The 14,218-nt window shown below is 38.1% G+C and overlaps 1 protein-coding gene and 1 pseudogene across 1 annotated transcript in view; both read left to right on the forward strand.

Moving 5' to 3' along the window:
• Window positions 1–14,218, forward strand: part of SNAP23 (synaptosome associated protein 23) — a 39,745-nt gene that overhangs the window by 23,609 nt on the left and 1,918 nt on the right. The window contains exons 5-7 of the mRNA XM_059372623.1: window positions 198–315; window positions 11,285–11,443; window positions 13,066–13,210. Coding sequence (XP_059228606.1) covers window positions 198–315; window positions 11,285–11,443; window positions 13,066–13,210 — 422 coding nt within the window. The remainder of the gene's footprint in view (window positions 1–197; window positions 316–11,284; window positions 11,444–13,065; window positions 13,211–14,218) is intronic.
• On the forward strand, window positions 8,844–8,976 carry LOC132000361 (U4 spliceosomal RNA; annotated as a pseudogene).

Here is a 14,218-nt window from a genome sequence, read left to right on the forward strand (position 1 = left end):
AGCCAGGTGCCTCAGGATCAGTTTGTGAAAGATTGTTCTCATGTTGCATAGTGTGTAGTACCTTTTGGCACTGATAAAGTCACTGGGATGGATTACTGGTGGATTCAAAGTTGAAGTTTGCTGTTCCATATTAATAGTGTCTTCTCACTGTAACTGTGAATATAACACAAAATGTCACTTCCACCACTTATTCTTAGAACAACTAAACCGCATAGAGGAAGGCATGGACCAAATAAATAAAGACATGAGAGAGGCTGAGAAGACTTTAACGGAACTCAACAAGTGCTGTGGCCTTTGCGTCTGCCCATGTAATAGGTGAGTTGAGAAATCAAGACCTTTTTAAAATGAAAGTGAGAACACGCCACCCTCCCATCCTCCAGGAAGGTCAAAAGTGTGCCTGGGCCTAAATAAGGAACTTTGTTAGATAAATTTAAGCCATTTTTCCTTCAGGCAGAACAAACTTTTCATGTAAATGGGCACATTCACTGAAAACCGTGGCTTGAATTTAGTCAGTCCTTGAATCAAGTCCCAATTTTGTTTTTTAATAGTACATGAAACATAATATAGGAAATAAACATCTGGCTAATACAGAGGAGGATGGAATTAGTGTCTTTTCCTTTCAAACACAGAATATTAACAAAATACGTACTCTGTGGTAGGCACATGAGGAATGGCCAAGGGAGTAAAGGACTTGGATCCTATCTTCAAAAGACCTACCATGTGATGGGATATATGAAGGAGAATAGCAAAAAAGTAGAAAATATATACATCTAGTGCAAAATCATGTGTCAACTGAGGACACAGAACTAATAAAATTTGGTTTGGAAAAATACTACAGGAGAGTGAGGACTTGCATTGGATTCAGTGATTAGAAGGATCTAATCAGATCCACGTTCTAAGGAACGTGGAAGAACTAGGGAAGGCATTTCCTAATATAAACAGAAATTACAGAGGAGTCTGACTTAACTGAGCTGCATGATTCATATAGATGAGAAGTGAAAATTCAGACATACGTAGGTGGACTAAGGGGTAGATAGATTGGAGTGGCGTATATAACTGCCCTAGTTAGGAACCTTTTGTAATCTAGGACTGTGAGGTGAGGCCTTATTAGTGAGATTAGAGAAAAAAGTATAAGTCAAGGGAATTTATTTTAAAGCTACTGATTGTATGTCAAACACAAGAAGGGAAAATCAAAGAGGCCTCTAGTAAAGTAGGAGATGAAAAGTCTTCAAATTTTTTGTGTATAAGTGTTTAAGATTATGACTGACAGAAAGAAATTCATTCTTTTTGGTGACTCCATTTTGAATATTGAAATTCCCTACTTACTCTTTAGTAAACCAAACTCCATATAATTGACAAATACTCAACCAGGAGGAAGTTTGGGCTGAGGCAGTTAACCATTATCTTCCCTTCTGTCTGTTATTAACAAAACAACAATTTTGAACTTTCCCCTTAGTTGAAATGACAACGTCTGGAAATTGAATGACCATCCTTATTGCTGAGAGCATTCATTTGAGAAGAGCTTCATAAACATTAGTACTTGGTCTAGTTGTCTCAGCTGGTATGGTAAACCACAAGTGGGATACAAAGGTTTACATACTCTCAGCATTTTTACTTCTCAAAGAGTTGGGAAAGGAGGAACTTTTGTTATATTGTCATACTTTTAGATAGGTGTTTTCATGTGACAGCATTCTCTGCCATCTCTGCAAGAGAAAATAGAATTAAGTTGCTTATTGGTCAACTTTAGTGTTTGTTTTGAGCATAAAAAATTAAAAATTGACAGTATTCTTCCTACTGTTGTCCATTGGCCTTCTATTCTAAGACAGATCTGCTGGCCTGTTTAGACCTTGGTTGACTCTCTAAAAATGCATATTTAAATAATGACTTTAAATTTAAAAATGAACCTGTCCATCAGGGCGTAGCAGATTACCTTAAGCAAACAAGTTAGAAATGCACAAGTTTTTTTCTTTTTTACCTAAACTCTTAACTATATTTTGCAAACTTGTGCTTTTCTCGTGTGTTTGTGTACCCTTTCAAAAGTGCAGAGGAGAAAAATCAAATGAATTTCCCTGAGATTACATATTAGGAGAAGAGAAAGGCAGAAATCATCCTCCTGAGAACATAGAGCAAAATCACCTCTGAGTCAGGGGTTGATAAACAGGAAAAGCAGTGAATCCTAAGATGGTCTTAGAAAGTAGGAAATAGAACTACAGAAGTATTAACTATTAGTATTACTGTTTCACTTTGAATATCCTAGCCAAGCATAGGCAGGATTTTCTGAGACACTGGTGAGAAAGAAGGTGGAATATGGTCCTGAGGCAGTTTGCAGGCTCTCACCTGAGCACAGAACCCTTTCTCAGTAGGTCCAGAGAATGCACTTCTTAGCAGATGGAATGAAGGGGCTCCTATAAGAGAATAGTTGTTCCCTGAAGAGAAGAGAGTGATATTCCAGCTTAAAGAAGTCAGATTTTAATTGCCTTCCTTGTGTCTCTCTCCTCTTTATAATATTGACTTTTTGGCCTCTATGATATCCTTGTCCTTAGCTCTGTCTACTATTATTCCTGCCAGTGTCTTGATCTTTCTAATTTTATCTGCTAATCCGGGCTTTAGTTAGCCTTATTGTATAAATAGTTATAACATGAGCTTCTTAAAGGTAGATCATATAAGACTAGTATTGATTCTGGTAGTAATAAAATCCCAGGTCCACAATCTCTTATCTGCCACTTAGAAATCTGAAAATCTCTGAAAACCAAGGAGTTAGGCTTAGGTTTTTTTTCCCTATAATGTGCCTCAACTCATTAATTAGGCCATAAAACAACATGAGTTGAAGCTATTTTTAATCTTTATCCCACTTAGTGTAAATGCTAATTTGTTTCACTACAGAAATACTCATGTATTTATTGATTATGTGGTACTGCTCAAATGTCTCACATCCAAGGGTTTGGATGAGATTTGTGGGCCTGTATGTTAATTTAGGCTTTTATTATTTTGAGCGCTTTCAGTTTAATCCTAACAATAACCTTAATATGAAATAGACTGTTCTTATCACCATTTTACATATGCAGAAACAGAGGCACAAAGAGGTTACACCAGAAATGGAAGAGTTGAGATCCAAACCAGGCAGAGTCTCAGCTTTTAACTATATAGCTACATTGCTTGACTTTGGCAGGAAAAGAATGGACCTTTTTGCTGTTGCTGTTAGATGTATTGCTATATAGAAAATGTCTTGAGTAGATTTGTTCTTTGAGATGTTTTTCTGTTCGGTAGTTTTCATTGAAGCCAGCTCAGCAAGTGAAACTGACATGGACATAGCTTTATTTAACAGAACCCTGTATTGAAAGAGAATTTTAACTTTAGCTAATTCTTTTTAAAGGACTACCAGAATTTAAACAGACTACCAGGATTAAACTTTACAATTGTGAGTTGGTGTCATCATCTTTGATGGTAACTTTGATAAGTTGTCATTCTAATTGTTAAACCAATTAACAAGAATTTAAAAGGAAGCACACTTTAAATGGGAAGTCTCAGGATAGTAAACTTGCTGGTGTTCCCGTTTAACTATTCTCAGGCAAGATATTCTTCTGTCTGAAGATGCCTCTCTTCACTGTGTACTTACAATGTCAAACACATAGTTTGAAGACAAATTGGTATTTCTGGACCACTTATTAGAGAAATTCACAATTGGTACTACAGATTTTCTACTATTCAAGTCTTATTGAGATGTAAAAATTCAGGTCTGATTATTAAAATAAATGTTGAATTATATTTTAGTCAACATTTGAATTTTCTCCTTCCATCCTCCTCACTACAGATACAAAGATGAGTAAGGTATAGCTCTGGCACTGTTTCATTTGTCATTACTCTTTATTTTTGGGAAGCTTGACATGGTACCTGATATATAGTAGGTGTTCAATAAATACTTGTTGATTGAATGTCCTTAAGAAACTTGTTGGCTGATGGGAGAGTTAGACATGTGAAAAGATTTTTTTTTTTTAAGTTAAATGCACATGAATATATAGCAGAACTAATAAGGAGAGATCTGTAATCACCAAGAAAGAATGAAGAAGTCTTAGAACCTCTCCATTAGTTTTCACCTTCTCTTCATAATGATTCTCATAATTTTAGGAAAGAATATCATCATCCAGACATTCTTAAGAAAAATTAAGTGTGCTCTGGTTTAAATTATTTTCCTGTTTTTCTTTTTATCTAGATTCTCAGATGTTCGTTGTTTCTATGAAACCAGGCAGGAATTTAAATGCATTATGTTTTACAATTCTAAACTTGCTTCTGTTCTGTTTGACTGGCATTCACTCTTTTTCTGCATTTCATTCTCTCACTTGATTAATCTCTTCCTTTCTAATCTGCTTACTAAAAATGAAGACTTAACATCAGGAGCCGAGCTCAGTAACTGACTGGTCAAAGGGAACTTTAAGATGCAGTAAGATGCAGTCTTGTGGCGCAGTTTGGGCTGTTAATCTGCTTTCTAAAGGTGATGCTTCAAATGGTTTTTCTGTGCATGTGCATGGATTTTGTGAATGGTGGGAGACTGTCTTTAAAATTGTGCTGTGGTGTGTAAAGTAAATTTGTTCTGGGTGTTGTATGCCAAAAGATGAACTTGACAAATTGTTCTTAATTTCTAATGCCCCCCTTTGATTAATGGTTCTGATAATTAAATTTTTGCTAAATAACATTTAAGATTATAAAAATAAAAACATCCCTGAAGTTTCTAACAAAGTTTTAATTAAGGTGATGTTTGTAGTGAATTGCTTAATCCTAGTTTTGATCAAAGGTAAGGGAATTCAGGCAGAATCCACCAATCTCCATAGGACTTTGATTTCAGAATCCTATCTTCTTTTACTTCCCTGTGCCTTTCTGGTTCCAGAATCAAGATTTTTCCTATTTAAGAGTTGCTTCTAAATGATTTGGATTCTCCATAACTTAGTCCACTTACCAAATTGGAATTAATTGCCAATCTAGTCATCTTGAATATCATTTGGAACATGGTGGGATATAAACTTAAAATGTCAGTTTATCTGGTATTTTCTTTCTTTTAAATAAGGATTTTCCCTCTTAATCTGCTCTGTAATTCCTATAATGTCCCTTGTTAGCTTGCTCTGGTTTCTTGCTGAATTAATACAGAGCTAACTAATCTTATTTTTTTTAATTTTTATTTATTTATTTTTAAAGATTTTATTTATTTATTTGACAGAGAGAGACCACAAGTAGACAGAGAGAGAGAGGAAGAAGCAGGCTCCCCGCTGAGCAGAGAGCCCGATGTGGGACTCGATCCCAGGACCCTGAGATCATGACCCAAGCCGAAGGCAGTGGTTTAACCCACTGAGCCACCCAGGCGCCCCCTTATTTTTTTTTTAATGAAAGTTAAACCTAGTCTACCTATTGTTAAGTATAATGTTCGACTCCTTAATTTTGGATCTTATTAGGAGCTGTGAAGACTATGGTTAAATGTTAGAAAATTAGAGCATTTGATCTTTACCCTTTGTTTCTTGCCCTCCTTTTTTTTCCTTCCTGTAGCCTGATCACCCAACACACACACACACACACTCATTACATTTGGTATTTATTTAGTCCCTTTTCTTCCTGATATGAAAGAATTATAGCTAATATTGGGCTTTCTTTTTGCTCTCTTTATTCAGTTAATTTAATGTTGATAACCAAAACTAAATAAATTGTTAATATTACTGTGATCATATCTTTTTTAACTTTTTAAAATTTATTTTTTTAAGATTTTATTTATTTATTTGACAGGCAGAGACCACAAGTAGGCAGAGCAGCAGGCAGAGAGAGGGGAGGAAGCAGGCTTCCTGCTGAGCAGAAAGCCCAATTCGGGGCTCGATCCGAGGACTCTGGGATCATGACCTGAGCTGAAGGCAGAGGCTTTAACCCACTGAGCCACCCAGGCGCCCCTATTTATTTATTTTTTAAGTAAGCTGGGCATGGAGCTCAACACAGAGCTAGAACTCAAGACCCAGAGATACAGACCTGAGCTGAGATCAAGAGTCAGATACTTAACCAACTGAGCCACCCAGATGCCCTGTGATCATATCTTAATACTTGCTTTCTGCTTTTACAACAGCTTCTTGAATTGATTAAGGGCTATTTCAAATTTGCCATCTTGTTTTTTTGTTTCTTTGTTTTTTTTAAAGATTTTATTTATCTGAGAGAAAGGGTGCACAAGCAGGGGAAGGGGCAGAGGGCTCAATGGGGAGTCCGATGTGGGGCTCCATCCCAGACCCTGGACCCTGGGATCATGACCTGAGCTGAAGGCAGACACTTAACTGACAGAGCCATCCAGACACCCTCAAACTTGCCATTTTTGAATGAGATATTTATATGGGAAAAATGGTAATGGTTATTAGATTCCTCAGAACTGACAGGGTAAATCGAACTTTCCAGATGGCATTCTTAATAGTTCTATCACAAATTTGCTTAAACATTTTATCATAAAGTCTAATTTTCTTCTCAGGAGGGCTGTAAATTTTATTAAGCAAAATAATTCAGTCGCAGATCAGAATCATCTCTTACTGTAGGCCAAAACGACTTGGGCCTAGTTGTATTTTTTTGTAGCCATATTCTGACTGTATTCAGCTCTTATAGATCTCAAAGCTAGGGAGTATTTATAGGCCAGAATAGTAAACATACTACTTAGTAATCTGTGCACTTAAAGTCATGAACTATTAAGTAAGGATCATGTTGAGATCCAAGCCAAATAATAGAAATATTTGACTAATACTTTTCAAAGCAATTTATATCCATTATCAACAGAATCTTTTCATGGTCCTATGAAGTATTCATATTGGTACAGCATCGTTGTTTTATTGTAGTTTTACATATAAGGATGTATATGGATCCTTCGATCTGAGCCAAAGGCAGATGTTTAACTGAATGAGCTACCCAGGCATCCCCAAAGGGTCTTAAATGCTTTAAAGGTAATATTTCCGAAACCTGACTGAGCCAAATAATGGAAGTTTTTTTTTAAGATTTTATTTATTTATTTATTTGACAGACAGAGATCACAAGTAGGCAGAGAGGCAGGCAGGAGGAAGCAGGCTTCCTACTGAGCAGAGAGCCTGAAGCGGGGTTAATCCAAGGACCCCAAGATCATGACCTGAGCCAAAGGCAGAGACTTTAACCCGCTGAGCCACCCAGGCGCCCCAAATAATGGAAGTTTGCTTAAGGTTCTACAGCAGTAGAATGACAGGTCTAGGATTGGAATTCATGTCAGTATATTACAAATCTTGTGGCCTTTTAAAAAAAGAAAAAAAACTTGGTGTTTACTTTTGCTTTGTCCAGATTAAGTTCTCAGTGTCTCAATATATAGAAATACTAAAGTAGACTGCTGGAGTAACTAAAATACTCTTTCTACAAGAGAGTGGAAGTCCCTTAGACAGTGTTTCTTTTCCCTGGCAGGGAAGCTAAATGAGCTTTTGAATTTAAATAAAACAATAATAACAATAAAATATTCTTGGGCTCTACCCCATATGTACAAGAACAAAACTTTTAGCGTGTAACTTACAGACCTGTGTGTTCAAAGGCCTCCATATTGCCCTGTGCTCATTCAGGTTTGGGAAATACTACCTTTCAAGCGTTCAGGACCTTTGGGGATGCCTGGGTGGCTCAGTCGGTTAAGCATCTGCCTTCAGCTCATGTCTTGATCTCAAGGTCCTGGGATGGAGTTCTGCATTGGGATCCTTGCTCAGTGGAGAGCCTTCTTCTCCTTCTGCCTGCCGCTCCCCCTGCTTGTGCTCTCTCGCTCTCCCTTTCTCTCTCTTTGTTTTATGATTTTATTTATTTATTTGACAGAGAGATCACAGGTAGGCAGAGAGGCAGACAGAGAGAGAGGGGGAAGCAGTCTCCCTGCTGAGCAGAGAGCCTGATTCGGGGCTCTATCCCAGGACCCTGAGATCATGACCTGCCAAAGGCAGATGCTTAACCCAGGCGACTCTCCCTCTCTCTCTGACGAATAAGTAAAATATTAAAAAAATAAAAATAATAATGCATTTAAGACCCTTTGAAGGAAGACAAACAAGATTGAAACCATGATCATCATTGCTATTATTAGATGAATAGCTGCTTGACAATTCCTTAAGAACAGATAACTTTCAAGGGTATTTCACCTTGGTGGGACAAACTCCAAGGTGATGGCAAGTGGCAGGGTAAAGTGGAAGGCATTATCTAGAGTGCACATGCTAAAAGAGACATGGAGCAGCCATGTGGATGAAGATGGAAAATGAGCACCATTTAAAAATCACCTCTTCACAAACATGCAGAACATGTCATAACTGCATGAGAAAAGTGTTTTTCCCCAACTCATTTGAAACTCATTTGAAAAGTGGACTGAAAAAAAAAAAAAAAAAGGCAGACTGAACCCAGGGGCACCTGGGTGGCTCAGTTGGTTAGACAACTGCCTTCGGCTCAGGTCATGATCCTGGAGTCCTGGGATCGAGTACCAAGTAGGGCTTCCTGCTCAGTGGGGAGTCTGCTGCTTCCTCTGACTTTTCCCCTCTCAAGCTCGCTGTCTCTCAAATAAATAAATTAATTTAATTAAATCTTTTTTAAAAAATGACAACTCAGTGCAAAGCTATTAAAAGAAAAATTCAGAGTCACCTTTTTATACCTTTTCCGCTTAATATTGGAACATCTTTTAGGGTCCAGTTCTCTTAAAGGGAGAAGGAATGATAACCATTCAGATTCTTTGTTTAGAACACAAAAGATGCTTTCATTGGAATTCTTCATAATATCATGTTGAAACAATTCATTTGCATCCTGAGCCCTTTGTATCTAATTATGGAAAGAAGAATTCTCAAAAACTTAAAGGAATTTCAAGCTTTGCGCAGTGGCAGTATCGTAGCCAATGAGGTTTACCCGAGGCGCGATTATTGCTAATTGAAAAACTTAAAGGAATTTCAAATTCTTTAAGATCCAGAAGGAAGTTGGAGCATGTATTTCTTGATAGACCAGGAGCTGGCAGGCCCTGTCCCAGTCTACTCTTTTTATGTACTGTGACTCTCAGAAACATGATGAATTCCAGCCCTCGCTCTTTCACTTCTACAATCTGACATCCCGATAAAAGCTGCACTTACCTTCTGTTACTTTTTATTGATACATCTGGTTATTAACTTTCTGATAGGGGCGCCTGGGTGGCTCAGTGGGTTAAGCCGCTGCCTTCGGCTCAGGTCATGATCTCAGGGTCCTGGGATCAAGCCCCGCATGGGGCTCTCTGCTCAGCAGGGAGCCTGCTTCCTTCTCTCTCTCTGTCTGCCTCTCTGCCTACTTGTGATCTCTGTCAAATAAATAAATAAAATCTTAAAAAAAAAAACTTTCTGATAAACTTCCGTGCTGTTTATTTTGTTTACTAGGTATTCCTCTGCTTTAGCATTTTGTCTGAAAACTTACCTTATTAACAAAGAATATATGTAAATGGGTTTCACCAAACTAACAGATAATTATTTCTAAATAATCATTTAGAAAAGGTATATCCCACCTTGTTCCAGGACAGATTTAACATGGCTGGTTAATAAATTGATAAATTAATTAAACATAGTAGCACAAGTAGGAAATTGTGAGAACTTAAAGTGGAACCAAGAAAGGCACTTCAATTAGTTCTTCAGTGTTCATAGATATATTTACCTTTTTAGTACCTCTTATAAAATAGGTGATAGTACCCTTTCTATAGCATTAATGACTTAAGGTTTAGATCTGATTCTAGGTTTGCCAAAACTTGGAATGTCTATTATGTCTATTAAGGAAGGAGCTACAAGGGATGCCTGGGTGGCTCAGTTGGTTAAGGAAGGAGCTACAATTTTCATAAAGATTTCTGTTTTTGCAGTTTTGTAACTTCCTTGTTAACATTATGTGGGATAAATCAGAGACCCATATTACAGCTTTATACTACTTTTTGTTTATAGAAAAGTAAAAATTAAAATTAAGAATGAAAAATGTACCTAGCCAAATAATCAGTAAAAAAACTTTTTTTTTAAAGATTTTATTTATTTTTAAAGATTTATTTATTTATTTATGTGACAGAGATCACAAGTAGGCAGAGAGGCAGGCAGAGAGAGAGAGGAAGGGAAGCAGGCTCCCCACTGAGCAGAGGGCCCGATGCGCGGGGCTCAATCCCAAGACCCTGAGACCATAACCTGAGCCGAAAGCAGAGGCTTAACCCACTGAGCCACCCAGGCACCCCAGTAAAAAAAACTTTTATGTTATTTTTTTGTAACATTAAAAGTCACTTTACAAGGCTCTTTTTCTTGTCATTATTACCAGTTCGAGTAGTAAATCCCTAGATAAAATGCTGGCTTTGACTGTATCAGTTACATCTAAAGTATATTATATACTTTTATTTTTAAGAGGCTTGGATTTAGGATTTTTTTTGGTGGGGGGGGGGCGGGGAGTAAAATCTTAAATGAAAAAGCCCTAAGTCCGCCTGGGTGGCTCAGTGGGTTAAGCCACTGCCTTCAGCTCAGGTCATGATCTCAGGGTCCTGGGATCGAGTCCCGAATCGGGCTCTCTGCTCAGCAGGGAGCCTGCTTCCCTCTCTCTCTCTGCCTGCCTCTCTGCCTACTTGTGATCTCTGTCTATCAAATAAATAAATAAATAAAATCTTTAAAGAAAAAAAAAAAAGAAAAAGCCCTAAGTCAAAGGATTTGCAACTGGCACCAGTGTGGTCAAGATTGTTATCATTGGCTATTCAATTTGGAAATAATTCATGCCTTTCTTTCATGATGTTTGGTTTTTGTTTTTGTTTTTAATTTAATGCAAAATTCTAGCTTTAAAAAACAGCTGGATCTACTCTGGTTCAAATAAGTGGGCAGCTGGGGTCTGAGTATTGCCCACTCAGCCACCTTTCTTTTCTCTTCCATCCCTCATCAACTTGAGAGATCCCTCCAAGGAACCTCATAAGGCATTCCAGAACATCTTTCCTACGGAATTTTTTTTCCCTAATATCCATTGTTTTCTTGTCTGAAGACTGTTACAGGCTGGGGAAGCCTGAAAAGTCAAATATTTTGCTACTTGCTAACTTTTTAGTGAACATTTTATGTAAATATTTGAACCTTTAAAAAATGTTTAATGTCAGTGGCCTTCACAATTCATCTTTTTCATATACCATATTATAATGGAGCATAGCATAGCTAACTTAGATCTAGCTGTAGGTAGCTTTCATATTAAGGATGCGAGGGTCATCCTGAAAGTAAAAAACACTAATAATTATAATTCTTCCTCTCCTGCTTTTCCGTATCTCTCTACAATCCTGACTCTTACACAGGACAAAGAACTTTGAGTCTGGTAAGGCCTACAAGGCAACATGGGGAGATGGTGGAGACAACTCTCCTAGCAATGTAGTATCTAAGCAGCCAGGCCGAGTGACAAATGGTCAGCCTCAACAAACAACCACTGGAGCAGCTAGCGGTGGATACATTAAACGGTATGCCAGCTCCTTCTAATTTTTTTTTAACCCCTTTCCTAAATGAATGGCTCACTCAGGGGAATGGGTGTTGTTATACATGAACCCTAATCATCAATTAGAAATAGTGCTTATTCCATTTGAAAAATGCACTTTAAAATCTGCCTTCTGACAAAATGTTGACTGGTTATTGACTTTCATTGATAGATTGACTTTTCTTTATGTTTTTCAGTATTTTGAAAATTACCCAAGTAATCATATTTTACTTCTGTAAATGGGAGAATGCGTTTTAAAGTGTATCATGCAGGGGCGCGTGGGTGGCTCAGTCAGTTAGGCAACCGACTCGATCTCAGCTTAGGTTTTGATCTCAGGGTCATGAGTTCAAGCCCCATGTTGGGCTCCATGCTGGGGCGTGGAGCCTGCTTAAAAAAGAAAGAATATATCATCAAGAGTTAGAGGTTGACCAGATCCCTATAAAGATAACTGTAAAGGATCAGATAGTAAATATTTCAGACTTTGCAGCTACTCAGTTCTGTTATTGTAGGGTGAAAGCAGCCATAAACAATATGTAAGCAAGTGAGCGTGGCTATATTTGAATAAAACTTTATTTACACTATCAGGTGGTGTTGTGCACTGAAGTAAAGTTCTCAGACACCATCTGAGTGGCCGTGTGGGGCTGCCTCTGCAAGGGAGAGCAGTAGCCTCTGAATCCTGCACATAGTTTTTATTTTTTTAATCAGAAGAGCAAGGACACATGCCTCCAAGTGTGGGAAAGGAATATAAAGTGATGGCAAATATCTTGAAGCAGGCTGGCATTTTCCCGTATTTGTAGGCACCCAGGATGTTTGGGCTAGCAGTCGCCAGGTGCAGAAAGGAGACACTGAGGGTTACATTATTTCACAGCTCCCAACTTATACCCTGCCCTTAGGGATCATGGGATGCTGCTCCTGCCAGACCATTGCGTTCAACAATTCCAAGAACAGGAATGCTGCTGATGTTTCAGCTGCTTCTGTGCTCACTCCTTAGGGTTTACAATATAGTCTCTTAACCTTGCCCCAGAAGATCATGGGATCCTGCTTCTCCTGAGCCATTGCATTCAGTAGCCTGAGAACAGGAGTGCTGCTGTTTCAGTTGCTTCCACAGTCACTCCTTGGGGTTTATAATATATTTTCTAAGAAATACTTCATAAGATGGCAAGCCAGTTTTGACCTTTGGGCCAGAGTTTTGCAACCTGTTTTACAGCAGTGTTTCTTTAGACTTAATCTGCATGAGTTACCTGGGGGTTTATTAAAACCTAGAATGCTGTGATTCACTTCCAGTTTGATTCAGTGGATCTGTAGTAGAGTGTGAGAATTAGCATGTTTTCATATTTAATAAGTTCCCAGGTGATGCTGTGATCACTCTTTGAGAACCATTGTTCTAGAATTGTTTCTTCTCCTCCATGGCCTTAAGATATTTGTGCTCTCTTTGGTCAGTCTTTCAGTTTTTACTATAGAATGTGTTCTGAGAATGGTAACCTACATTCCCAGGGGTCTAACACTTGCTGAAGTCATTTTGGTTACTTATTTTTATGAAGACTAAACCCAGATTTAGTCCATTTTATAATTCACCAAAAAGCTGAATTAACTGTCTTTTTGGGATAGTATAACTAATGATGCCAGAGAAGATGAGATGGAAGAGAACCTGACTCAAGTGGGCAGTATCCTAGGAAACCTAAAGAACATGGCCCTGGACATGGGCAATGAGATCGAGGCTCAAAACCGACAAATAGACCGGATCACAGAAAAGGTAAATGGTCCTTCAAAATTCCTTCAGGAATTTGAGACACTCACAGTGTTTTAGTACTGGACATCTGTGCTTGATACTTTGGGGGGAACAATAAGAGAAGATCTTGTCCTCACAGGATATGAGGTGGCAGTTAGAACATACTGAAAAATTATAGCCAGGTCCTACTATCTCTTGTTCATGGGAGTTGGTTCATTTTGAAACCAAGACCTTAAAATGAGTGGTTTTATTTAAAATTTCACACATGAACCTTAGAGTCTACTCTAACCTTTGGAAGGGCTATATTTTTTCCCCCTGAATGAACGTGTTAGCTTTTGGAGTTTTACTTTGATACTAAAAAATTAGTAAGTTCCTAAATCTTCATCTCATGAGTCAGTAAGTGAAAATCAGTTCTGCAGAATGGTTCTTGTGGAGTGGACACACAAAACGGGGTCCTGTAAGTAAAGAAAAGATGGAATTGCTTTTTTTTTTTTTTTTTTTTAACTTCACATGATATAAAAGATACTGAAAATGCAGTTGAGTTCAGTGTTTGGATGTGCCATGTCTAAAAGCCATTCTTGTTATTGTTATTTCATTAAAAATCTCAGGGTCCCTTAAAGAATGGGGTAAGTTTTGGGGCACCTGGGTGGCTCAGTGGGTTAAGGCCTCTGCCTTTGGCTCAGGTCATGATCTCAGGGTCCTGGGATCAAGCCCTGTATCAGGCTCTCTGCTCGGCAGGGAACCTGCTTCCCCTCCCAACCCCCGTCTCTGCCTGCCTCTCTGCCTACTTGTGATCTCTGTCAAATAAATAAAAGCTTAAAAAAAAAAAAAAGAATGGGGTGAGTTTTTAAGCTTGGCTTTGTTGAAATCACCTAACTGGATTTCATGGAAGTAAACTGTCATTCATAAGATGCTTTTAGAGCATCCTGTGGGTTTAACATATTACCCATCTTTTTAATTCAGATGTTGATGTGGATGGTAATAAATCTGTTAAAAATTCTTGGGGAGAGTTCTTTCATTCTTTCTGGGTTA

Source organism: Mustela nigripes, chromosome 13 (genome assembly GCF_022355385.1).
Source record: "Mustela nigripes isolate SB6536 chromosome 13, MUSNIG.SB6536, whole genome shotgun sequence".
In the NCBI taxonomy this organism is placed as follows: Eukaryota; Metazoa; Chordata; class Mammalia; order Carnivora; family Mustelidae; genus Mustela; species Mustela nigripes.